This window comes from Meriones unguiculatus, chromosome 2 (genome assembly GCF_030254825.1).
Source record: "Meriones unguiculatus strain TT.TT164.6M chromosome 2, Bangor_MerUng_6.1, whole genome shotgun sequence".
NCBI classification, from domain to species: domain Eukaryota; kingdom Metazoa; phylum Chordata; class Mammalia; order Rodentia; family Muridae; genus Meriones; species Meriones unguiculatus.
The window spans coordinates 162184016-162211453 of record NC_083350.1 but is presented as its reverse complement, the minus strand read 5'-3'; the positions used below and the strand labels follow the sequence as shown (position 1 = coordinate 162211453).

Genomic DNA, 27438 nt, shown 5'->3' with positions numbered 1-27438 from the left:
ATGCTGGTATCCAGGTATCTGCTTGCCTCTGGCACTCTCTGGCACTCAGTATCGCACAGCCACAGCAAATGGCCACCACGCAGGCCTCCTTGGGTATGGCGGGCAGAGGTCTGCTGCATTCACACTGTGCTGAGAATCTTATCTGGCTTCAGGAGGGACACCTCTTTCAAACTTGCACCCGGCAAGATACATTTAACAGACCCATTCCATTTAACAGCCAAGCATGACAGCGTTTAATAGCCTCCCCAAGCCAATGCCTGGCTGCTGGTGCTCTGCCTCATTACTCGCTGTTTCAGGAGGGGGGTTGAAACCAAAATGACCGTTTTAGTCATGTCATGCCTGGGAACCCAACCAGCCTTTTGTCCTATCTATCCCACCTCCCCATTTCATCTTATTCAGAATTAAAAAGTCAGTGTCCTGTTTTTGTTTTGTTTTGTGTGTGTGTGCACGCGTGCATGTGTTTGTTTGTTTACTTCATTTTGGCCATGGCCCTGGTCTGCATACTTCAGATGCAGAATTTTCTTCTTCGTGTTCTTGCCGATGGCCCTGGCCACAGGGACATCTGCGCTGCTTAAGAAAGGCAGAAATGTTTCCACTAGGTTCCATTTGGGAGGGAGGTGGGGAGAGAACCAGTGTAAAGGGTTTCCCATGACTTGCAGCAGGGAGAAGCAATGCTTCCTGGCTCAAGGGGTGTGGAACAGCCCAGGGAGCTTGGGCTTTGGGTGGTAAGGCCTCCTAGGTAAATGGGCCAGCCAGAGAATGGAGTAGGTAGAGCGTACAGTTGTTGAGAGAGTCAGGGGCGTGAAAAAGAGAGAGGAGTACGGACCCCTATCACGTCCCCCATCCCTAAAATGTCAATCAGGAGGCCTTCACCTCAAAGGGATGGGTTTTAGCAGCTGACACCCTCAAGTGAGCTATGTGGCAAAAGCAGGTAGGACTCTGAAGTCCTCCGCCAAGAACAGTGTCAACAGCCACAAGCGCTTACAAACACAGCAACTGGGAGCCGGGTTGTTTGCCGGCGACGACTGTTTATGCTGAAAAGTTGGCCTGCCACCGTGGGTAGATGAATGCTCCCACTTCCATGGAGATAAAAGGGAAGCATGTGTGATCAGCGAGGAGAGCGTGTTCATTCTGGGGCTAAATGGCATTATAAAACTTCCTAATTAAGCATAGACGGCAATGAGATTTTAGTGTCATGCCTCCAGTTTAGCTTTACATACTGTGTGCGCTGTTTAGTGCGGCAGTAACTATAAACATTGTTGTTACTGCCCCCAGCTGGAAAACAGAGCAGTTTATGTGTGGAAGAGAAAAGAGATTAGCTCCCATCTGCTCGTGCCCGTTACTCAGGGATGTGTCATTTTGTCTGCCGATGGGAACCGTCTCTGGGCTTGTAGTTGGTCTTTTTAATACTGGGCCACATGTATTAATTATTACGTTTACGTGACACTTTTCTAGGAGTTTTTGTAAGTCCTCAGGATTTTTCTTTTCCTGAAATTAGATTAATTTAGGGATGCCTTTTTATTATTTATTATCATTATTAATTTTTTTTTACACAAATAAGTGTAGATGTAATTAGACACACTTGCTGCCTGTTTTCCACCATCTATCAATTCCACACGTCTGGCTGATATGCCCCAGGACAGGAGACATAGGATAAGAAAGGCTGCAGCATGGCATGACTCAATTTGCATAAAGTATGAAAGGGAGCAAGGCTAATTACCACAGGTAGACTTTTCAGTTAGCCTTCGCCCCTGGGAGAAAGCCAGCCTCTGGGAAGGGCCTGGAAGGGTGCTGGGAATGTTTTGTGCCTGACATAGAAGCTGTTTCAGAGTGTGCTCAGCATACGAAATCTACTGGGGAGATTAGCATTTGGGGAATGAGTACTCCTCTATATTACCTTCAGTGTTAAAAAGTCAAAAGCTGGGTCTGTGTGTGGGCAAATCATAATTAACTCCCCCTCCTCCAAAGCTAATTTACTTAGGTAAATGAAACACTAGATATGGGGTCCCCTCCCTTAAATCAATCCTGAAGGCACAAAGAGCCTTTTCTGGAAAAAAAAAAAATCCCTTAAAAAGTCTTACTGAGTGAGGCTGGGTGTTTTCCCATTTCAAGCCAATCTAGAAATGATCATGCCCTTACTACATCTTAATTATTTATCAGAGTGTCCCTTGTTCTGTTTTTCCAAGCGCTTTGTTTTGAGACTTCAGTTATAAAAAAATCACTAGGAACAATAATCACAGGGGAAATTTATATGTTATATATAACATATATCTATAAACATATGAATATAAACTCTTTTTTTTTTTCAGTAAGACTTGGCAGTCTGATCCACGAGACAGTGTTAAGCAGACACTATGCTGCACCAACAGACTCCATTACTTGAGGAAAATAAATGCCAAAGCTGGGGGGAGCTTTTCTTGGCAAGTGCTATAACACGGAGCTTTTACCTGGAGATCATTTTGGAGACATTAAGGTGAAGAGAAGTTCCCTAGAACTTCTCAGAGTTCATTTCTCAAACCATCGCAAGCCATCTTGCTTGTGGGTAACTCTAGAGAAACACACATACACACAATGCCCCTTGCAGGAGCTGCCAGGGCCATTGACTGGAATAGGAAACGATGGGAACAGAATTCATAAGCTGGTTAAACAAGTCAATACTTCCCATAGACCCCCTTGCTCAAGCAGATAAGCCAACTAAATAATCTGACAATTACAAAATTCAGAAAGTAAATTCATGCAAGTAGCTAATACATAGAGGGAGTTTTGGGGAGAGAAGGGGGGAGGAAACGGTAAAACAAAAACAAAACAAAAAGGTGGAGAATTTGAAAACACAAGCTTACCAACACACACAATGCATTCTGTAGCCCACTGTACTTGGAGGCATTTCTACTGCTAACGTGTAAATGCATTGTTCCATACTCTGAGAAGGTTAAGGCTGGGCTGGATGACTTTAAAATGACAGTATATACTTCTATAGAACACACACTAAAGTGCTACTGTAGCTCCATTCATTATAGGACAGAAGAGCCCTGGAAACATCATTGCTGCAATCAGCAACAACAGGCAAATGCTTTGGCATTGGCACGGAATATACTGTCCTTTTAACCATAAGGGAAATCGATACTGAGCATGTGCGATGGAAAGAAAGCTGGCAAATGTCACTGAATAATGGGTGAAAAAAAGGAATGAGGGGGTGTGGCATCTCAATCAAGATTAAAATGAAACTGATAAAGCAGCATATGGACTGGGTAACAAATCAAAAACATGTTTATCCGCTGAAGGAACTGGTAAATGGAGACTGCCAGCACGTTGCCATGGAAACACTGACTGTTGAGCTGCACCATCTCATACCTTATCCAATACATTCCTGGTTGTTGGCAGTAGTCCAAAGACCCTGATCTCTTGATGGTAAACCCGTGGTCCAGCTGAGCAGAGAGAAATGGGGCAACTCAGTGGATCAACATTGTGCTCAAGAATTAAGACTCCAGTCCAAGCTCTTCAGTAACTACGTACATGCGTACACACAGAGCAGAGCAGCCTTTTCTGCAGAGCAGCTAGCTAATAACATAATCTGCACATTGAAAATAAAATAAAAGTAAAGAAACACAAATCCCTTACAAGTATCCTGGATGCCAATTTGTTAGGATAGATCTCTCTGTCAAACAGGTTCTTAAAATATACATTTAACAGTGTCCTCAAATTCAATAGAAATAAATACCCCTTCTTCTGTTATACAATAGAAAATGCTTGACAGTTAAACTGAAATCATTGCTAGTCGCTGTGAGCACACAGACAGGACACCCTCCCCAACAATACCCAGTAGGCTTAAACTCACAGCTTTAAAATTATGAAATAAAAGAGGAAAAGAATGAGGAAGGTGCACAATCACAAACATTTAGATTTAAGAGACACTTGATCTTAAAAAATATATAGCTTTTCTTAATTATTCTCCTCAGACTACAGAGATGACATAGTAGAGTTTCTCTGGGGAAATAAAATTAAGTGAAACATAGCTTTCTGTGAACCTTAAAAGCACATAGGTACAGTTAAGTGCTTAGCAAATACAGCACATGGTAAGTTGGTAGTACTGCCCATTCTGGAATAAGATGTTAGCTCTTGGCTACCTAAGAGTAAAAGCCTCCATCCCCAAGTCTGCAGAACAATAGTCTTGCTTCTTGCCTGCACGCCTGTGCTGCCCACCCGGGACGCACCTTGCTTTGGAAGAGAGATTCTGGAGTTCTTTCAAGTGTCTCACTGATTTGATGCTCCTGACAGAGTCTACGTCTAATTCACAAAAGGCATTTCAAAAACATGCTAGGGCACCAGGCGTTCAAACTAAAAATCACTCTGAAGATTTGGTGTTCTGATTGGAAACTAGGCTATAGTAGTGTTCAGAGAATGCAATGTGTGATTTTAATCTCCAAAATGTATTCTCTCTCTCTCTCTCTCTCTCTCTCTCTCTCTCTCTCTCTCTTTTTCAAAGAAAAAAAATTGTAGCACACTTGCTCTCCAGAAGCTGGTTGTTTGGCCTCTATTTTAGGTCACAAAGAGGGTGACAAGTAACTAGTTCTCTACTGCCATCTACAGGCAGAGTGCCATAGAACAGGGCACAAGGGCTATTGAACCATGCTCCCCAGCATCACAATTACTAGCTGATTAGTATGGATTTGTTGAATTAGACCGAAATGCTCTATTTGCATGAGCAAAACTCGACAGGACAATGTTAAAGCATTAGGAAAATTATCAACTACAACAATAAACAGTATTAAATGGAGGAAAAAATTGGAAGTGGCGTCTTGGGCATGCGCTCATCAAGCTGTGAAAATCTAATCACGCCCCCCGCCCCCCAAGCTCTCAGAGAGTCCACCATGAAAATGTCATCTCTAATTCCATTTCGTGTCTATAAAGAAAATTTTAATAACATTTTGTTTCCTTTTCTCTGTTCTGTTCTTCTCTTTCTTTCTTTCTTTCTTTCTTTCTTTTTTTTTCTTTTTTCTTTCCTAACTGCTATGAAAGGTGGCAGGACAATGGAATCCTTCTCAGAGGCAGAATATCTCAATTTCACAGACAGCGTCAGATCCTCCACTGACCACACTGCAGGACTTAACAATGCTAGATCATCTTCTGTCCTTTCAAAAGGGCCCCACCACTCCCAAGAGCTCCAATTGATAATTACTATCCCAGCCAACTCTGGCCCCTGTGGAGCCTTCCCATGGACTAATCATTTGGACTTCCTTTGGTTTCAATAATGTGTGGAAGGAGAAAGAGGGCAGAAAAGTGGCAGCATGAACAAGGCAGCATGGTTCAGACCATGCATTCTCCTGTGTTTCAGAAACGACACCTGTGAGCAGAGGAGGGTGCCTGCTGACCCTGCACGCCCCTTTGTTCTTCTGTCACTCAAGAAAACAAAGCCATAAACTTCTTTATAGTCATTGTTGATCTGTGCCAGGTAGATTTCTAACTAAAGAAAGACAAATCCTATGTAGAGACCAATGGCATGACTATTGGTTTCCAGAAAAAGGAGGAAAAAGACAAGAAAAGAAAAGAAAACTTCACAAATTGACACTACAATCTAATTTTTAAAAATTCTAAAAGTGCATATAATAAAAAAAAAGAACAGGGCTATGTGGAGATAAAGACAATTTAAAGTAAAAATTTACGTATTTCATAGCCTCCTGGGAACACATATATGTTCAGGGGGAAATCTGTTTGAAGGAAACATTTTTTTTTTTACTTTAATTTATCAAACAGAAATAATCACTGTTTTATATTTATTAGAGAAGTTCTTATCATGGGGGAATAAACCAGAATTATTAAATTGTCAAGTGATCTTTATAGACATAATATTCATGAAAGGTATTTATTTCACCTTTCACTAAAGTCCGTATCACAAAAGATAATTGCATTGCGGTCATATTCAGAGTTTGGAAGGGAATATTATTTAATGCTAGGGACCTTTTTCTTGTGATAAAACTGCTACTAATACATAGTCTTTGTAGGTAGGACCAGAAACAAATATATGGAATTTGCCAATGTTATTCTAAAAGCTAAGAGCAAGGCAGCCATATTGGCCAGCTTCTAATTCCCAGCTCCGCCTCAAGCCTTGAAGCTTCCCAGGGCTCCTTGTAGAAAGTGAAGATGCTGGTGTGCGAAAAGCATTCTGGAGAAGCTACATTCTGGAGAAGAAGTTCACACCCTTTCTTTTGAAACTGACATTGATACTTTTTCATAATTGAGATTTGAATAACTGTGGCTAACATGAAGATTATTCCAAAGTGCTGTGTAATGCCTCAAGCACCTTAAGTATGCACTCAGTTCGTGTGCAGTTCAAAGTTACACAGGGCACTCTGCAACTTGTATTTATATTGTGGTTTGGTTGCCACGGAAGACATGTCAGTGATAAACTGAGACCTCTGTGTTCAGAATATCAGTCATGCTGGGCACAAGGACTCACACCTCAGGAGGCTGAGATAGGAAGGTTGCTTCAGGTTTGAATGAAGCCAACCAGTGAGTTCTAGGGCAGCCTGGTGTACTGGGTGATGGTGAGTTCTAGGTCATCATGGTGCATGGGGTGAGGCCTTGTCTCAAAAAGAAGGAAGAAAGAGAGAGAAAAAATAGACAACAAAAAAGACAAGAAAAGGAAAAGAAAACCCAATAACAAAGCAAAGGAAAAGAAAAGGAAACAATTGCATTCAAATTGGTATAGTCGTGATACTTAGAAAAAAATATCAGTGACATCTGATATTCTGTTGAGAGATTTTGATGAAGTTTTAAGAAACTAATAAATATTTGGTTTCAGAATTTATCAGTACCTGTTTAAAATAGGATTTTCCCTCAAAGATGTATCATTTGCTAACTGGAAAATCACACAAAAGTTTCTCCTCATAGTCAATACAGGGCTACCAGAACACTTTAAACAAACCGTTACTGAACAGCTAAGGCAAACTTAACCAAAGACCAATTAAAATGAAATTAATGAAAAACAAACAAACAAAACCCAAATGACCCAGGTGGGACAGACAATCTCTGTAACAGCAATGAGCTCTAGGTAGGAGCAGAGAAACATTCCTTTTGTGGACAGTGGTGCTTGCCCCCCATTCCAAAATGATGGTCCACTGGAACCAAGTCTTTTGGAATACCCAGACCTATGAAAATAGAGCTTTGCTTTAGCTATGTATCCCCAAGAGGTAGTAGCTTGCAAAAATTCCTGGTGGAGATTAGGTGATGACAAAGAAGGCTGACACTATGGAAAAATATGGAGGACAGTTGATTCTTTTTTTCCCTCATTGAGTTTTGGAAAGAGATAAAGAGAGGCAAAAAGAACAATATGAGTGTGTAAAATCTCATCATTGCTGAGGAACATCTGAAAGACTTCACATTCTGTGGGCAACCGTCTGTTTACTCATGTGTCATCATCCATACTGTATTGGAAAAAGTCCCTGGAGGACTGTGAGATGCGAGCAGCAAGACCAAGCATATCTCTGTGCCCCTTGCAAAGTCAGGAAGTCCCTATCCAACAGTTATTAATGAAGACCTGCTTAGTGACTGTCAAAGTGGTCACTTACATGACTCTTAGCTTCGGCACTCTAGCGTGATCAAAAACATAAAAAAAAAACAAAACCCAGAACACTGAAACACCCACAGAAAGGGTTAACCATTGAGCACTGCTCATGAGCTGAGCAGCAGGGTTTGCCCACAGCGTGAAGACTCTCCCAAGACTCGCTAAGTTAAGACTGTCTCAAGTTCTTTGTTGAGAAAAGGGAAAGAGCCTGGGCAACTCTCACAGAGCATGTGCTGCTAAAATGTACAGACTCTGGCTAAAGAGGAAATTGTTAACAACTCGAGTTATGTGAGACATTGATTTATGCACTTTAGAAACTGACACCAGGAAGTTGGAGGTTTAAGTATTTCTTAGACCAATTTAATCTTTGTTAGAGAAGCTATCAAGTTACATGTAGTGTATGCCTGCGTGTATAGAACAGGAAAAAAAATTCAGTGCACCCTCATCAAATAAAATGGTAGATGATAAAAGATTCCAAGTTAACAAATTTCTAAGAAGCAGGACCTTGTGACTCCACCGGGTGTTCCCAGCAATTTCGTCTTTCTGAAAACGGGTGTTTGCTTTCTGCTCTGTTCTGGCTTTGATCTAGACTGAATATTATTCAGTGTCTACATTGCTCCAGATTCTCTCCGATGTGCTATCTCCCTCCTAACTTCCCTTTCCTTCCAGGTTTTAGCAAAAAGATGCAGAATGCTTTGCCAGAGGATTAAGTTCACACTGGCATAGAGTCCAGTTTGGGGAGAGCTTTTTTTTTTTTTTTTTTTCTTAAAAAAAAAAATCATGAAATTAATATATGCTGCTAGGTACCCTGGAGGTGTGGGGTAATGAGGCACCCAGGGAAACATTCCACGCACACAGACTGCCTCCCCCGCTGTCTGAAGAAATGACCCACTACGCTGAATCGGGGAGGAATCTCCCGAGGAAGGCCTGTCTCTCGGGAGGGCTGCTTTTAAAAGTTAGAGGTGGATATTTTAGATGCTTACTGCTATGACAGAAACTCCAGCTGCTGTGCTGTTCGGCTTGGGGCCCGTGTTGAAATGCTTCTTGATCTTGCCAGCTACTGACAGCTGATGCTCATTTTCTGGGAGACCATCATCCTGGAGGATAAAAAGAGTGAGAAACAAAGGGGGGAAGAAAAGGGCAAAAAATGAGATATGCGGAAGTGAGGTCAACATCTCTGAATCCCAGGTCAGGATCTTAGAATCAGAAGAGGTCAGAGACCAACCAGCCAAGGTTTTCTCAGGAAGCTGTCATTAAAAGGCCCCCATCCACTGTCTTTCCTGTCTGCGTTTTAATTGCTGGCCCTATACCATCAGGCCTTTGGAGGTTTGTCTCCAAATATTCTGAGTTTGCCTTCTAATAAAATCTTTTTGCAACCTTGGCTCCATGGACATATGTTCAAGGAAAAGTTAATACAGCCAACCCCAAACCCCTCAAAGTCAGCATGTTTTCCTGTCCCTCCTAGCCCATGATTTAGATCCAAAGCTAAGGAGACAACAGACCTGGTCTTATGCATGGCCATAAATAAACTTTATATATATATATATATATATATATATATATATATATATATATATATCTTCTTAATTGGCCAGCCTAAAATCCCAGACAACCCTCTGGGCAAAAAGTTTTTCCCTAAGTTTTAAATCCTCTTTACTGCCTTCAAATCATTCGTTATTATGACTCTGCCATTATGACGTAGCCCATGTTAAGGCTCCTTTTAGCTAAGGCTTCTGCTTTCCGCAGGACAAAGCACTCTCTGGGACCAACAGTGAGCAGGGCTGTAAGCACGCATCACCAGTTACTAGTTCACAGTCCTCGAATGCACAGACTGTCTTGCTCACTGTTGGATGCCCAGGTCTTAGTCCAGTGCCTCGGCACAGGTCACACATTTGATAAGCAATCATGGAATAAATGCAGGTGCGTGAGGAGAGAATTGCTCTCCACCATTCCACAGTGGACTTCCTTCCCATTCCCCAGCCTGCTTCTGGTTCTAATCTCCTAGTGACTCTTTCTAAGGCTGGAGGTTCAGGCTTCCAGCCTTACATTTCAGTGAACGTTTGTGCTTCGCTGGGGCTGTCACAGCAGTTCACGTAGTTCACGTAGAGGCAGTGAATGGCACCCAACAACTCACATGTTGTCAGAGACGCTTTGGACTTCATAAGTCTTAGAACATTTCCTCAATGAAGTTAGGTATCTCAGCTATAGGAGGCAACTCACCCGTATGCTCACACACACCGCATACTCACATATACACTCCCACACACACTCCCACACTCCACACACTCGCACACATCATAAGCTCACACATACATACTCACACATATACTCACACACACCAGTCACACACACAGTCACACACCACACACACACACTTTCACACACATACACATTCACACACACGCAGAGTTAAACACACTCACAGGAAGAGTCACATACCACCTACCCACACACCACACACACACACACACACACACACACACACTGCGGACAACAAACATGTCTTCAGCATTTCTTAATACATTTTTTTTTGAAGGCCTTGAGCAAGTCAGGATTAAAAGACATAAACAACTGGATTTGGGGGGCTCTGCTGTGTACCGGAGCCATATAGATTGATGATGGGAGTTAGCTAACTTACTGCCTTGCATCAATGCAATAAATAGGACTCACTAAAAACATGCATTTTCATATATACGTCTTTATCACTATCACTTAGAATAGATTACGTGCCAAAAAACGTGCTATGAATTTTCTCGATCTGACAAACCTGGCAGCATTTTACAAATAGCTGTCGTATTATTACCATACGCTCTGGCCTGGGAGTCATTTTTGGAGTTTGGCTCAGGCTGGTTGTGGTTTAGGGCTAGTGGTTTGTGATTTAGAAACTCCCATCCGCCACTTGGCAGAACATTGCAACTGACAAGAACAAAATTAGTTTGCAAAATGGAAAATGAACTCTCCCAGCTGTCTGCAGGAGAGCTCACCTCCTGGTCTGCATCCTCTCAGGGTTGCTGAGGAAGCGCTGTGGGGAGGGAAGCGGGGGCTCGGATGTGAAGTCACTCAGTAGAGTAAATTCCCTCCTTCCTTGGGGAAGCATGTCAGGGTCACGCGTTAGAAAAGCTGCCTTCCCCATGGCTTTTTGGGTTTGAATCAGGGGTCTGGTTTCCAGTCCGTTTATTGCCAGACTTTATTATTAAAAATATCTGTAGATTTATGAGAAGCAGGGAAGCCCTGAATAGTTTACTATGAGGATATTCTGATTTAGCTTAAAATAATCCTGGCTCATTAGCATGCTCTTTAATAACCACTGCATTTTACCTCCCAGCACACTGTCCCCACTGTCCCTGTTAACATCCCCAACCCCACACTACCCCAGTACTCCAAGCCTTCGGCACTGAGTCTGCAAATCATGCTGCACGTGGTGTAAGAAAAGAGAATGCCCAAATGGAGGTGACTTTTCATGTCATCATTTGTAATTTATGAATATGGTTAGGTAATTTTACATTTAATTATAATGTCACTAGAGTTCATTACTTATCGCTCATTCTACCTGCACAATAGGGAATGCCTTTGTATTCTTGCGTACCTGTGGTTGAATTCTATTGGTCAGCATAGGCTATGCTAGGATATCATCTAGACCTTTTTCTTCTCCCTCTTGCTCTCTTTTTCTTTTAGAGTGTCTTGGATCAGCACTATCTTTCCAAAGGAATAATTAGGTAAGATAAAAGAAGCAATAGTACATTTAAAGGCTAAAAATGAAATAAGAAGTCTAGGCTTGGTTCTAGAACTAGCTGAGCTTATTTAAGCCAGTCTTTCCATTAGAATAGAGAGTCCTGAAGCTAGTCTGAGGTTATAGTCACCGGGGAGCTTTGAAAAGTCTCCACACTCAGACATAGTAACAAAGAAATAAAACTAGAACCTCCAAGAGCAGAGCCAGTCATCACACCTTCATGAGACTCCACGGAGCAACATGCTTTGATGTCTTTGTGCCTTAGTTTCTTTCACTCTGAACTTAGGTAAATAATGAAAAATGTAAATTAGTAAAATGACAGCATCTGAGAGTATATGGAAAATAACACAGGCTAAAGTAAGTTAGCAATTCTAGAACAAGAACAACAAAACACCAGGAAAGCAATACATAACTTAAACATAATGATACTCATTTGATCCTAGTTACAAATAGAGATTTTGTTTTGGAAGTGTCTGACTGTCTGAACTTTTCCCTCAAGATGTACTATTTGTCAATAAAGCTCATTTCAGTGAAAGTGACTGCTCTTTATTCCTCAAATGACCAAGATATGTTAAGCTCGTGGCTCTACAAGAGATGGTCAATGAGGTGAACGAACTTGGCTGTGGCAGATGCCGTTGGCATTTAGTAACCGCAGTAAAGCCCCACCCACAGGGCTGCTGCCGTACACATAATGGAGGAGGAGCTTGTGGCATATAAATAGGAACATTTGGGGATTGATGTTTTGTCTTCCTTAATCCAGCTACCCACAAACCAGTATACAACATACTTTCATTTTGTCACTGCATCACAATAGAAGATACGGTTGCCGGATTTACCTAGACCAAATCCAGCAAAAGTTTCCTAAGTACCGAAGGGTTGGTCCTCAGCTTGTCGGTTCCTAATCCTTAAGCATGAGGTTCTCTTCGCATCCTCCTAAGAGGCAGGCTGATTGGTTTTGTTTCCCCCCATCTATTCTCTCCGGTGGGAAAGAGGTTTGGGGAGAGAAACAAACTCGCCTGAAGTCACACACGTGGGTGAGCCTCCATTCCTCTCTCTCAGCAAAGGTTTCATATCTAGGATGCCTTTGTCCCTGTGGCTCACTGGACTCAGCGTATAAGCCAGCTGCCACCCTTGGCACGTTCAAAGCCAAAGAAACTAAGGAGTAAGGTTGGTACCCAGAATGTATTAAAAAAATTAAAATAAAAATGAGCTTGCTAAAAGGACGCTCCGTGATGAAGGTTAAAATAAGTGAATTTTGCTGACTCTATTTAAAAAAAAAAATTCTACTGCCCTTCTGCTCTATTTCCTGTTTCATAAGAAATCACCTTTTCAATTCCAAGTGGGTCAGGTGGAAGGTCATTGTATCAACAACACAGAAAATCAAAACTAATGAGAGCACAGGAAATGTTTTCTGCAGACATCCAAAGGGTTTACATAACTATTATTACTTTTAGCCCCCTCAGGGAGAGGCTTTCCGTGGTGGCCAGATATAATCTGATTGCCAAATGCAAAATGTCTTGTTAAATTTATATCCCTTTAAATCCCTAATTCATTTATTTTGATGGCTCAGTCTTTGGCATGTTGACCTTAGCAAGCCTAAGCACCGGTTACCAAGGCTTACTGTTAAAATTTATTATTCGGAAGCAAAGAAAACAAGCAGTTTCTGACTTGTTTGCCGTATAACGATAACTTCAAAGTGAAGCCAACACTTTCCACACCAAATTTTAAAAGGGTTTTTCTACAACCAATATGCATTCCCCGCCCCCCATGAGAATGTCAAGTTTACTCGAAAGGCTTACAGGGATATTTTATCTCATTTTATATCTGGATGTTATATTTGTTTTTTTTTTTTTTTTTTTTTTTTCAAAAAAGTCATGCGTGTTTTGAGAATCTCAGAGAAAAATTGAAATGAAGCAGAAACCTAAATGTCCAGAGGTCTGAGAGACAGTAAAAACAGGTTTGGGTATCTAAAATGGCTCTTGTCATCTACAAACCCCTTTGCTTTAGAAGATGAGGCTTCAGATCTTACTGTTCCGTGTGTGGTCACCTAGTTCCATGTTTCCAGTAATCCCTCCCCCCAATTAATTTGACAAGTTATTAAATTAAATGGCTCTTAAGTGAACTCACAAAGACCATTGTAGATTTATTACCGCCATCAAGACAACCTGCAGTTGGCTTGTAGCTCTTCCTTCTCACACACCTGAGAGAGGGTATGACTTCGAGTAAAACCAACTAGTCTGAAAAGGGTACTGACTTGAGGTAATGTTAGCATATGGCACTTGTCTGCTATATTCCCTGAGTTTTTGCTTATTATGAGGGATGGGTGGACTTAGTGTGCTACACTATACCCTGGAGACTTTGAGCTTGAAGTGTGGGATGTTTGGCTACAAATTCTTTCTCTATTCTAAGTGTGACTGCATTGGAAAAATTATATCCTGTGGCCCCAGTATTCTTGCCTGTGAAGTGGGTACAGTAACACTCACATTTACTATCTTGCAAGCTTGTTACCAGGCTCAAATAAGATGCTGTCACAACCTTCCTAATTTGTAGAAAAAGACAAAAAGACAATTTTTGTCTTAGCATCCTGATGTAAACACAAAGGTCAGTGAGACTCAGGGTGATTATTTCTGAATGGGAGCTGGCCTGCTCCACTGTCCCAGGGATGGGGAGATGAGTGCCTTGCCCATCTGTCCCACATTCTGGAGACTCTGCTATGTGCTATGTTTCAGAAGGCCTAAAAGAAACCTTGGCTCACATCCCTACATGCTTATGTTCATAATATTCTCCTGCTGTATGAAGATAACCTTACCATGCTTTATGAGTGAGTACATCCAGATATGGGAAGCCCTGGATTGCTGGTCCATGACCATCAACTGATCCAGCAGAAGCTGGATCCAAGCATGTGCTACCCTGCATGCCACCTCACCTGTTGAATGTACTTCCCATCAAGCCTTGCTCTCCATAGCTGTTTTAGAAGGAAGCCACATGTCACCTTCCATGACACTTCAGAGGAAGGGAATAAGGACATTTTGTTACCTTCAACCTAGAGCTACATCTGGCAGTTCTGGGGGGAGGCTGGCAGAATCTGTATCAGTGAACTAATGATTCTGTTAGTGTTTCCATGCACAAATTTTCATGTTTTTGATGCTGGAGCTAAGAACCATTCAGCCTAACTGTGGAGTTTCCCCACCTATCAGTGGAGACAACATGGCAAATGAGTTAGAAAGTCACCAAGTGGTGGGGACAGACATGATTCATACACAAAGTGCTTAAAACAGTGTCACAGACTCTTGAATTTATGCCCTTTATGAACACCGGTCGTCATTCCTTATCAGAATGGTCTTACTAATCATTTGTGGGAGATACAGGGTTAAAATGAGTGACTGCTCTAGAAGATTTCATTGCTAAAGAAGTATCATTAGATCCTTAAAAGGCTGCTCTAAGCACCATTTAAGAACTTGGAAGCACAAAGCCTCAAAGCTGTCTCACCGGAATCTCACTTTAAGTGGGGTACCAAGTTGGTGAGCATACTTAAGTCTGAGCAGTATTGTGCTGAGCTCTTCGGTGCAAGCAAAACAAACAAACAAACAAACAACACATGGGCTCTCGTATTCTGGTATCAATACTGACTGACAATATCTGTGCTGTCTTATTGGCAGTTATCCAGGCCCCATCTCACCACAGAAAGCCGCTGTGAGGTAGGAGGCTCAAGACCACGTCCATATCAACCTCTCAGTTGGAAGGCAGTTCTTCAGGAAGCAAGCAAGGTGGACATTATCAGAAGCCTCCATGGAATACACGGGTGATTTTGTAACCAGCACACTTTGGGGCGGGGGGACCAAGCCAAACATAACACTTCAAGAAAGAGGCGGTCCCACTAGGAAACTTGCAAATACACTTCTAAAGGCATGCTGGCTGTGACGAAAGAGAACGAAGCTCACTTACATTAACCCAGGGATGCTCAAGGACCTGCACAGCTGAAAATCTCTGCTCCACGTTCACCAACAGCATCATGTTGATGAGCCCCTGTGAAGGGGAACATTAGACTCTGTTTATCCAACCTTGGAGAGAAAAGCTGGGGTTTGCAAATTTCAGCTTGCAATCTCAGTTTGGAAGAGCATTTGGAAAAGCTTACCACCTAAACCACATCACTCGACTTACCCATGACTAGCTAGATCATACCTTCACATATTAAAGAGAACATCCCATGAACTTTTGGAACACAAACACACAGCTTAACTGATGTTAAAAACAATCAAATTAATGTTTAAGTGAATTTCATAAAATGCTTTTAGAAGCAAAGTGGTTGCTCATGTTAAATAATACGTGATCCACCCTTCTGTTTGGATATTATAGTTTAAAACCAGATTTTTTAGTTGCTTAGAAGTCACATTAAAAATAAAGAACAACTTCTGGGGCTGGAGAGATGGCTCAGTGGGTAAGAGCAATGGCCGTGATCCAGAGGACCCAGGGTTCAGTTCCCAGCACTCATGTTATGGCTCATAACCACCTGTAACTCCAGTTCTAGGGAACTCCTGCCTCTGCTGGCTTCTACAGGTACTGCACACAGGAATTGCTTATGCATGCAGGCAGGCAAAACATTCATACTTATGAGATAAAAATGAATAAAATCTTTCAAAAGTACTTTAAATTTCTGTTTTGACAGACTAAAGGAAAAAATGGCTCCTCGCCCCGATTTCCAGGCAGCATATCAAGGATTAAAGAAAATGAATTGAAGAGAAACTGCTAAAAGCTGTCTAGTAAAGTAGGGAAAATATTGTCTGGAGATAGAGACACCGCTTTGGGTGGCACACTGACTCTGTCATGTCTGTGTCCACTTTGGATTAGAAATAGATAGATACACATTCCTTTTGTATCACACGGGATCCCTAGTGATGTAGTCTGCTTTCACTTTCTTCATTCCTTTTCCAACGTGCACAGTCTTTATAAAAACAATGAGTGTGTATGTGATGCCTTTCGCTGGATGCTCTACAGAGCTTAGAGTTAGTCGTGTCAAGTCCTCAGGCTATAGAGTGCTGGCTGTGAGAGTTGAGTGCATTCCTGAAGACCTATGTCGGGGTGTTGCTACATATCTGAATTCCTGAATTCAGGAGTCTGAGTTAGGAGTATTCAAGACTGAGCTGGCCTGGGATACACAGTGAGGCTATATTTGTAGGTGAGAAGACCTTTGCTTATCCCTCAGATCTGTCACCTTGGGGCCTTTCTTTTATATTTCTCTCAACTATTGATATTTTCCTAAGTCTAAGTGTGACACGGTAGAAGAAAATGAGGGGCTGGTGTCCAGCAAGCATCATTTTATATACACAGAGCTCATGTCTAAGAAGAGGAGTTTTACATGGGACTCCAATTCAAGAGATAGAGAAAAAAAGTCACATGCACTGAATGACCAGATCAACACTGATTCAAGAATTTTAAGTCAGCACTTCTGTACACAAAACAGGTTGATTATCTCTTTCTCAAAGTGCCTTTTGGAGTTTGGATCTTTGTTTAACTTAATATTTGCAGGCACGTAATGGTCTCTTGAGGATGGAACACAGATCAAAACATAAAAGTTAACTCTTTCATATGCACCATATGTAAATAGTCTGAAAATACCTTTCCACAGTAATTTTAGTATGCCTGTATTTGACTCCAATCTGTCATAGGAACAGAATTTTCTATTTGGGATGACATGTGTTGACACTCAAATTTCAGATTTTACTGCATTTGGATTTGCGGGTTTTCAAATTAGCACTGCTCAATTTATAGACATTTGAACAAGATTTCTCCCACCCCATTCACTGAATGTCCACCAATACCTTCCTTTTCTTAGATGCAGACATACTCTTAAAAACATGATAAATATGCATTGAGTTACCACTAGCTCAGGCTTCATTTTCAGTTCCATGACATTCTGTAGTTCACTCTGCTGTCCAATACTTCCCACCATCCATAGAGAAGCTGGTCTTGGTTTAGCAGGATGAAGAAACATGAGCTTCACCCCTCCTACCTCTGAATCCAAGGTATCCAATAAGGTTTGACTCGAATAATGGCATCTTCATGTCCTCATGTCAACAGAGGCTGAGGCAGAGCTCTCTTCGCTCTGATTAATCAGTTGCTTAATTCAATTATTTATACATTGCTGATTTATTGAATGCATATGACCACTGGCTGTGTGCTCGTCATGATGTAGGAGTTGATGATAAGGCAATGAAATAAGTGGGCAAGGATCAGGGGCTAGAGAGATGGCTCAGTGGTTAAGAGCACTGGCTGCTCTTGCAGAGGAACTGGGCTCGGTTCCAGCACCCATATCAGATGGTTGGAAACCAGCTGAAACTCCAGCTCCAGGCAAATACACATATGCATAAAAATGTTTTAAGAATGGACAAAGATCCTAGCCTTCAAAGAATTTGCATTCTCTTAGGAGAGTTTGGAAATTAATTGCATAAATGGGATTTGATCTCCTACCTACCTATGTTTATTTAGGTAGAGGGATTTAGATGGACAGTTATATATGATATAGAGGATGAACATAAGAGTTAATGTTCTGTTTTTGAGACCAAGAACATACATCATCCATAAAACAATAAAGTAGAGGAGGAGGAAAAGATAAGGTGGGCAAAGCGAGGAGGATTTGGAAAGCCAGGTAAAAGTTAAGAGCCACAACTGAAAATGGTGGCCAGAGGTAGCTTTCCTGAGAGGATGGCATTCAGTCAAAACCCATGGTGGGAAAACAAGAATGCTGTGCAGAAATCCGAGAAGTGCGCAAGCCGTTTCCAGAAGGATTGAGCCCTGACGTCTGTGAAATCTTGGAGAATGCAGTAATTCCACCTAACTAGTGCCCTGAAGTCACATTGTTATCATTTGTCTCCTCACATTTGCTGATGTAGTTAGCGTTCACACTTCCATTAAGGTACCAGGTTCTAAGGAAAAAGGACAGCAGCAGACCCCTACCTTGGCAGAATCTGACACATTGTCCCAGTATGGAGATGGAAAGTCCACTTGGCCCATCAAGATCTGATCAAAAAGCACCTCCTGGTCATCACCACTTCTGTGTAGACAAACAACAGGAGAAAGCAGAGTGGAGTGTTAGCTCACTGCACGCCCTCCATTTTTGTGCATTAGAGCCCTCTTGTATGCTTCAACATGCACAGTGCACTTTTATTATTTTAAGCCGCTGAAAAAGTCAGTAAGCAACTGTTTTGGTAAATTAACAAAGAATGAGGTTAAAGACTATGTGAGGAAGATTTATGGAAAGCGTGTAAATTAGCATGCACCATGGAAAAAAGAATGGGAATTGCAAGTGGGGTTCTTATTATGTTCCCTGCTGCTCCAGGCTCCTTTGTGTGAGAAGGGCAAATAGATCATTCAGAGAATAGAGAAATGATTTGTTGGTGCTGAATAAAAGATTGCTGCCCATACCCACGGAATGGAGGGAAACCGCACAGCAGGATATAAGTGATCACACCAGCTGCCCAGATGTCCACCTTGAGGCCATATCTAAAACAAAAAAAAAAGTTGGAGTTAGCAAAGTCAGCCAGGGCAAATTATACAGCTGAAATACATGACTCTTCTACTGCACGCACAATGAGACCAAGCAAAAAAAAAATTATAAACCTGACAACTAAAACTCACTGCCCCTACCAAAGATTTCTGTCATTACAGTAGAAGGTACAGTGCAAGCTGCCAAGGGAGGGAAGCAACTAACAGTCCTACCTGGCCATGATGCTTGTGAACCACAACAATGACCAGCTGGTCAAGAGAACCCTAAGGGTGTAACAGTGACACTCCTGTCTTAGTGGTAACCAGTAGCTGCTTAATTGGATTTAAGACCTGATCAACAGGATGGAAATCATGCCAGCTTACACACAGCGCTAGTGAGGCCACAGATCTTGGAGAGAACCCATTACTGCCACTTTACTAAACAATTTCTAACTGCATTCTAAGTATTAATCCTTATATCCACCTCTTATCAAAGACGCTTTTCTTTGTAATAGAAAGGCCATTGCAGAAAACCACAACCAGTCAAGATAAAGAGAAGAACTGATCATGGGGGGGACCAGCCCTAATAGATTCTTACACAAATCATGTACCCAATGCTCAGGTAACATCATGGAAGAAGGGGCGGGAATATTGTAAGAGCCAGAGGTCCAGGAGATCTGCTCTGTGATTCTCTCTCCTATATTCTGATTGGGAAGCCTCACCCACGATCCCTCAACAAATATGGCTGCTTAAACAAGACCTGGATAAGGACAGCACCAGCAGGCACTTTAAGAAGGAAGAGACAAATTTTATGGGCCTCCACCACTAGACAAAGAATTATAGGCAAATAAGGAATAATGGAATCTGAGAAAGGAGATTTAGTTTTCCCAATGGATGAGTATCCCAGTTCTGTTATCTCTGGGACATCCCTGACATCATATACATACAAGCAACAATAAATTTACCCATCAGGGGTTGCATTCCTATGTTTATTCACATAGATATGTGATAATCACAACAAAAAAAGAGGCCATGAATTACAAGAGGGGCTGGGAGAATGAGAGGGGCTGGAGGGAAGACAAGGAAGAGGGGACATAATATAATTATATTTTAACTTTAAAAAGTTAAGTAAAGTTAACACCACATAGAAATTATATTTCACAAAAGAAAAAAGGAAACAAAACGAGACAGAACTGGAGAGATGATGGCTCAGCAGTTGAAGGCTCTGGCCGCTCTGCGGAAGTTTCTGGGTTCTGTTCCCAGCACCTACATTCAATGAATGTCAGAGACTGACATTCATTTCCTTCTGCACACACACCAGCAAACGTCCAGTGGCCAGTCCTCAGAGGTTCTGGACATTTGTTTTCCTTAAAGACGTAGTTGTTCTCTAAGATGACTAACACAGGGCCAGGGTACAGAGCTCGAAGGGAAAATGACCCCAGGAGACTTTATAACAGGATACAGCAGTATCCCATCATTTTATATTTAAAGGTGATTTAATTACTAATGATGTATGTTTCTCCTGTTAATCTGGACGTTTATTAGAAATCTAATGAATAATAGTTGTTTTTACCTTTAGCAGAGACCAAATGCAAGCCTTAAACAAAATGACAGTCATTGGCAACCTGACTGGGACAACAGGAAAATGGCTTGCTGAACAGGTGAGGTGGGAGGGAGATGGGGTGAAATAGAGGGAGAGCTGGTAGCTGATTCTATCCAAGTTAATGATTCCTATTCTTTTGCCAGCTCTAGAGTACGGGGTTGGGGGCACTCACCCAGTCTCTGCAATGATTTCTGGAGCCACATATGTTGGGGTACCACAGACGGTGTACAGGGGGCCATCGACAATGGTGGCCAGGCCAAAGTCACCCAACTTGAGTGACTTACTGCCATCCTGGTGCTCATACACCTAAAATAAAAGTTAAAAATCCTAAGTGTCTTAAAGCCAAGAGCACTTTGGTTTAAACTTAATGTAAACAGAGCAACAAAAGCCCAGACAATTTTGCAAGGATAGGCATTCAGGAGCATCTCCCGATTTTGTTACAACATCAGAAGCAAAGAAGGAATGGCAAATGGAAATCTGTTTAGCAAGTAATAGGTACATTTGTACGACTGGATGTAGCTGCTCATTAAAGTAGTGATGTGGGGGCTGGGAGATGGCTCAGTGGGCAAAGATGCTTGCCACCAAGCCTGATGGCGTAAGCGTCATCACAAAACCCATATATGGCGAACACACACCCAAACACACAGTCTCCCTCACACACAGTCTTTCTCCCTCACACATTATTCACACATATATACACATATTCTCTCACACTTACACACAGTGAAGAAATGTAAAATAAGTTCAGATGGTAATGTCGGGGTCATATTTATTAAATTATACTTGCAAAGTGAGGATAGGCCCTCCAGGATGGTTTGTATAACATGCCCATTAAAAATAAAAATAAGGGCCGAACTCTGAAATAACACAGCCCTGGCATCCCTGCTCTGAGAAGCAGGATTACGGAGGTTTCTCCCTTTGCTTATCTGCATTTGATGTTTTCCACAAAAGGCAGCTCAGAAAGCCTCGAGCTTTGAATCTACCCTTCATGAAAACAATCACTTCATTTCCACATGTGAGATGATTTAAGCATGCCACCCTTCAGGAATAGAACAAAACATCCACACACATATTAAAATACTTTATTTTCAGTGCCCCTCATTTACAACAAGATCAATTTATATTTTTATTGCTAATTGAAACGCATGTTCACATTTTATCTCACCTGTGGCAATTTGCAAAGATTTATTGGGTACAGAGCTAGCACTGGGTCAGCTTTCCTCATTAAGGCAGCGAGTCTCCAGTCCTCTCGACCAGTCAAAACACACATGCCCATGACTCTTGGGCAAATATGGGAGCTCCATTAATGCTAGCCCGAGATCAAATCAAAAGGATATAGTTTTTTTTTTTTTAAAGCAGCCCAAACAATTTTAATAATTTCAAAGGATAAAGGGGAGTGCAGAATTCTATCAGTGCCCTCTCCTGGAATCAGTTAAGATGAAGACAGTCACAATACAACCCTATTTTCGGGTTGCAAGATCAACCTTCAAGAGATCCTCCAAAGAAATGGCCAAGTTTTCCACACTCATCAAAATAATTTGGCCAGCAAGTTGAGGCTTGCATGTCTGCTGTGGTCACTTTATGATCATCTGCTACTTGCTGAAGCCCAGTGGGCCTCTTGCACAGCATCTCCACACACCTCAGGAGCACTGCTACTGTCTGCATGCTACATCTCCCTCCTTTTTCATTCTACCGAAGCACCTGGACAGATGTTTGGCCAGCTCAGCTGCAGCGTCGGCAATGACCAATTGGAGCTGACTGTTTTGTCAGAGGCAGAGCTGCTTCTCTGGAGAGACTGTCTTGTCTACATGGAAATGACTCGGCCACATCTTGTGCACACTCTTTGTCCCCAGGGTTCTGGACCTTGATCAAGTTCGGGCTGTCCTTGGGTAGATATCCAAAGGCTTAGGCAATCACCTGCAGGTGGGCTGCTAGGGCAAAGGCAGCCATGTGTCCATCTGTCCTCGGGGGCGGATGCTATCTTCTCTACTTAAAGCAACTGTGCAGCTTTACGTTAGCACGTTGAGGCACCAGCCTGAATGTTCCCAAGCCAGCGTAAACGTTATCGTTCTGGCCATCCAAACAATAAGCAAATGTTTTTCATGAAAGGAAATCTGAGATGGGAACGCGGAGATTGGCTGTCTAGTTCATTTCCCGTACAAACCAGAGCTGTTTACCTCCTGAATTCCATTTTGGTATCAATAACTTTTCTAAATTGCAAAATGCCCTCTCGCTTTGATGCTCAGTGGGGTCTGAGCATTCATGATGTGTACTTTGTGAGGCTGAGCAGATTTTGATATATTCGACTCCATTTATGCAGGAAACTCTCCACCCCTAAACACAGTATCTGTATCACCTAACTTTATTCAAAAGTTTGACAAAACCAGATGTTGGAGGACCCAGTCACCAGAGGCCTGTTGTGGTTCTGAATATGACTTTGTAACATCCCCATGGGAGGAGGTTACTAATGATCGCCATTTTAATAGGAACTCTGTCTAACTGCATATAAATTATATTTAATATAGATGAACAATATAGTCTAAAGTAAGGAAAATATAAGGACCAGGGTTCAACCTGCCAGCACTGCAAAAAGCCAATGATCAAAAGAAAAGGAAAACACAAACATGCTACATAAAAAAAAAAAAAAATGGAGGCATCCTTTAAAATACCGATGCTTCCCCAAATAGCATTTAAATATATTGAAGGTAAAATTTTGTATTTCTTTTTATTTCTTTAGTCACACACATGTGTAACACCCTCCCCTGCTTTTTTTTTTTAAATCTTAATCTTTGTAAATTCTGTAATAGAATTTTCATGAATATAAAGAGACTCACGTTATGCTCAGGCTGCACAGACAAAAGAGCTCAGAGACAAAGGCCAACCCCATGTAATTGAAGACACGGGTCCTCTACAAATGTTTCAACAAAATGTTTTTGCAGGTGAATGAATATATGTCCAGGCCTCTGGTTTGGAATTCTGTTTAACTTATTCTCAGGGCAGGAAACAAGGTTACTTTGGGGTTTTTCCTTTTTCAACACTTGGGTAGAAGGGTTGAGGAAACATACGGCGGTATTTGTGCCCTTTCCAGTGGAAGTGTCCCCTCCTCACACGGCATACTGAACCCTCACACAAATGGGGCTCAGGAGTGCTGGCTGCAACTGGAGGCCATTCACTCTTATCTCTCACTGTATCTACCATGGACAGGCCTGTGGGGAGACCATTTGCAGATGTAATTAAAACTTTGGCTTTTGTTTGTTTGTTTTGTGGTACGTGTGTGCACAACACACATTGCCAAAACTATCCTTACACAGTATTTCCAGGGCAGCTCTAGATTTACATGGAACCAAGGTTTTCAGTTAAAGTTAGGAAGCATGAAGCTTGCTCACAAATTCTCATTTAAGAATTTAAGACGCTAACGTTTCAGGGTTGGGGAAATGGCTCAGTCATTAAAAACTTTTTTTTTTTCAGGGGACCCAAGTTCAGTTCCTAGCACCCATATCTTATGACTCACAATTGGCTGTAACTTCAGATCCAGAGGATTTGATATCCTTTTCTGGCCCTCATGGGCAATGTTCTCTAGGGAACACCCATACTTAAAAATAAATAAAATTTTGAGGTTGCTCTTGAGTGTCAAAAAATAAAACACAAACTTATTAAAAAACAAACAAACAAACAAACAGGCAAGTCTCAGAATGAACTCTGAGGTTTTGTTTGAGTGGCTCTTCAAATCTTGAGCATGTTTCAGAAAGGGTGTCGACGGGCTGCAAGTACAGACCCTGACAAGCTAACCCACTGAGTTGAGCTTTGGTAGAGGAGGAACATTTTGCCACTACTGTCTGTTAAAGCCTCTATAAAACATGACCCACACGTGAAGTGGGAGCACATTAATTGTCAGTCAAAGAGTTCGCAACATGAGGTATAATTTAAGGTTCATCCCAGACCCCTTAAATACTGTAGCTGTTCCCCCACATTTTAAACACCGAAGGGCTATTAAAAATATGGGGATTAGTGCAAATTGCCCAGCATGTAGTGCTCTCACTGTTTTAACTAAGCAATAAAACTGTGTAATTGTACAACACTAATTGAATGCAGCTACACGTAATTGTGGGCTGCCATATGTATCCTATTACCATAAAGACTGTCAGGGTTTTGTAAGCTACCCTTGTGATCATTGCAGACGGCTACAGCCAGAGAAGTTGTTCTCTTGGGTTTATTATATGGCCATAAAGACATCTCATGATTTGACAGACTAAATGTTTCAAATGCCAATGATTATAAAGAAGGTTTCAATTAGAAGCCAAGGGCACGCCCTATTTGGGATCAATATACTGAAAGTTCAACATATAGATTTTGAGGATGCTGGTATTGAGTCTTAAAGGTGGTTTTGTTTTGTTTTATTTTCTATCTTTTTGCATTATCTGGAGTTTTGTGTTAGCTGTCACTTTTTGAGCAGTAGATACTGTACATGTGCTGACTTCCTTCAGATGGAAAGCTGAGACCATTTGGAAAAGTTTTTTCTTGAAAAAAATTAATATGTAGTCATAAAACTGCAGCAGCGACCATAAAATATGAAAATTCTCAGATAACCTGAGCCTGGGCAAGTGGTTTCTGAGATTTTCTTATGGGGGAGGGAAAGCTGACTGACAAAACAGATGTGTTAGAATCTACACAGTTCTCAGCTTTGCTGCAACTTCAAGACTAGTCCTGCTAAAATGATGGCCGGTGAATTGTTAGTGACCACGGAAATAGTTTTCACAGAGGGGATCAGGAGGAACTAACAATGATTTCACCAAGTAGACTTGACAAAGTGGCATGAAATGGACAAAGCTGTGAGAAGGGGTCAATTTACCTTTTATTATATATGGAGTCGCTTTAAAAAGAGGCTAATTTTCCCAAAGCCATGGCATACAGTCCTCACAATGCTTCTTAAGGAATAGGTTGAATTTGTCTCTAATCCTTAAGAAGCAGAAGAGAGCAATGCTTAAGTGGGGCATTATTTTGCAAAATGTTACTTTATGGCCACATGGTCTTATGTTAGACTTCTTGAGGGGGAAAAAAAACCTTCTTCTAATGCAAAAACAATATTCCCATGTCAAATATTGTGGAAATCACGAGTTAAATAAAATAACAAAGTTGATATTACTTGATAAGGTCGGAAAGGAGTAAGCAAATGGGAGAGGTTTCGACATGAAGGGAAAGAAAATCTCTTGTCCAAGCACCTCAGTGGCAATACTCAGTAAGAGAAGGAAGTGAAAGGAAACTCCAGGAAACCCGAGTCTCACTCCCGATTTAAAATCATCATGACGTTATCTCACACAGGGTCCATACAGCTGCAGCGGCTCATTCCAGATCCTGTTAGGAACAGGATCCTAGGATTTTTGCCCAAACCAAGGAACTTAATACCACAGCTATTCTTAAAAAAAAAAATTATTACATTTTGGTCACACAATTAGTAGCTCATATATCACTGTAGAAAAAAAAATACTAGGAAAGTCAGAGAGACTGTAAATGAAAATGAACTGAACCCATCTAAAGTTTTCACAACAGAGGGATGGCTGTTGTTAACACTACAGGTTGCGGACTTCCAGAACTTTGTTTCTTGCTTCTACTTCTTATGTGTATTGCTTGAAGACCAAATACAAATTTACCTGGTATCATTTTGTTCATGGCTTTTAGACTGTCTCTGACTGTATCCGCTATCTCTAACAATCCCAATCATCTCACACCTAAACGGATTTGTTCGTGGACTGAGAGTCTTGGGTTTGAGATAGAAGGGCATCCCTTATCTCTTGAGTCCAGGGTTGTCTTGAGTGGAAGCTAGGTGGTCACAGAATACAAATGGAGCCATCTATTGAATACAACGAGAAGGACACATGCGCCGCTCCATGGGCATCGTGGAGCTTCACACGTGTTTGGGCAGAGGGTTCTGAGAGAGTCTCTTACCAGGAGAAGCAGATTCTCAAGGAAACTACCTTTAATTGCAGAGTGCAATAGAGTTAGGGAGAAAAACGGTTTCAAGCATATACTTTTTGGGAGAAGACTAAAGACAATCTGCTTACTTTTATAATCTAATGAAAACATTTGCTTAGCTGTATTTTTGCCGGTAAAGGCTAAATTTTGTGACGCGACACCTGTTTGTAGGTTTTTAAAGACTTGCCCAGTTCCCCAGAAGAAACAGTAGGTCTGAGTGGTGACTTCTGTTGCCACAGTATTTTGCCATCTGCTGGCCATCTTTAAGAACTTCATGCTATTTTTTTTCCATTTTATGTGCATTAGTGTGAAGATGTCAGATCCCTTGGAATTGGGGTTACATACAGTTATGAGCTGCCATGTGGGTGCTGGGACTTGAACCTGGGTCCTTTGGAAGAGCAGACAGTGTTCTTAAATTTTATATATATACGAAATAACTCCATGCATTAGGTTCTTTTCCTTTTTTTTCTTTTTAGTTTAACAATGTCATACATGTGTTAGTGTTTTTTGGTCAAGCCCACCTCCCATTTTCTCTCCTTTAATTCTTCCCCTTCCCAGACCTGACTTTTCCCTGCCTGCTTCATGTGTTCTTTTCTGAAAGCCTACTGAGTCTGCTTAGTGATGCCTACATGTGCCGAGGAGTAGGACACGCTGCTGGAGCATTGGCTTCTCAGGGCCTGCCTCCTTGGAAAAAAACTGGCTCCCTGCACCAGCAGCCGGCAACTGCCAATAGGTCCTCAGGAGGGTGTGAGAGGTTACGAGCTCCTCCCCATGCTTGGTGGGGTTGTGGCTGGCTTGGTCAGCTGTGGGTCTTTTATATGGAGTCCCAGTCACTGTGTGTGTTTATGTGTGCGATGGTCCCCTCATGTCCAGCAAACATGTTTCATAGCTTTTGTTTTAAAAATTGCCTTTTTCGTCATAATCTTGTCTTGTTGGGAGCATGCATACTGATCTCATGCAGGAGTGGGGCTGGGGAATTGCTGTACCTTCCCTTCCCTGCCCTCGGAGAGTTTCAGACTGGAGCCAAGGTGTCTCCCTCATGTAAATGGGGAGTTGAGAAATGGCCTGAGCCCCACCCCACCCCATCCTTAG

The 27438-nt window shown here is 41.8% G+C and overlaps 1 protein-coding gene across 8 annotated transcripts in view; it reads right to left on the bottom strand.

Moving 5' to 3' along the window:
- Positions 1-27438, bottom strand: part of Dclk1 (doublecortin like kinase 1) — a 280821-nt gene that overhangs the window by 12026 nt on the left and 241357 nt on the right. For 5 of the 8 annotated variants that reach the window (XM_060378336.1, XM_021637553.2, XM_021637554.2 and 2 more), the window contains 5 exons: positions 20549-20682; positions 18714-18791; positions 18246-18342; positions 15237-15317; positions 8545-8658 (listed from right to left, as the gene is read on the bottom strand). In XM_060378336.1, coding sequence (XP_060234319.1) covers positions 8545-8658; positions 15237-15317; positions 18246-18342; positions 18714-18791; positions 20549-20682 — 504 coding nt within the window. Of the gene's footprint in view, positions 1-3351; positions 3426-8544; positions 8659-15236; positions 15318-18245; positions 18343-18713; positions 18792-20548; positions 20683-27438 lie in introns of all 8 variants that reach the window. The other 3 variants (XM_060378335.1, XM_021637555.2, XM_021637558.2) reach the window with 1 other exon arrangement.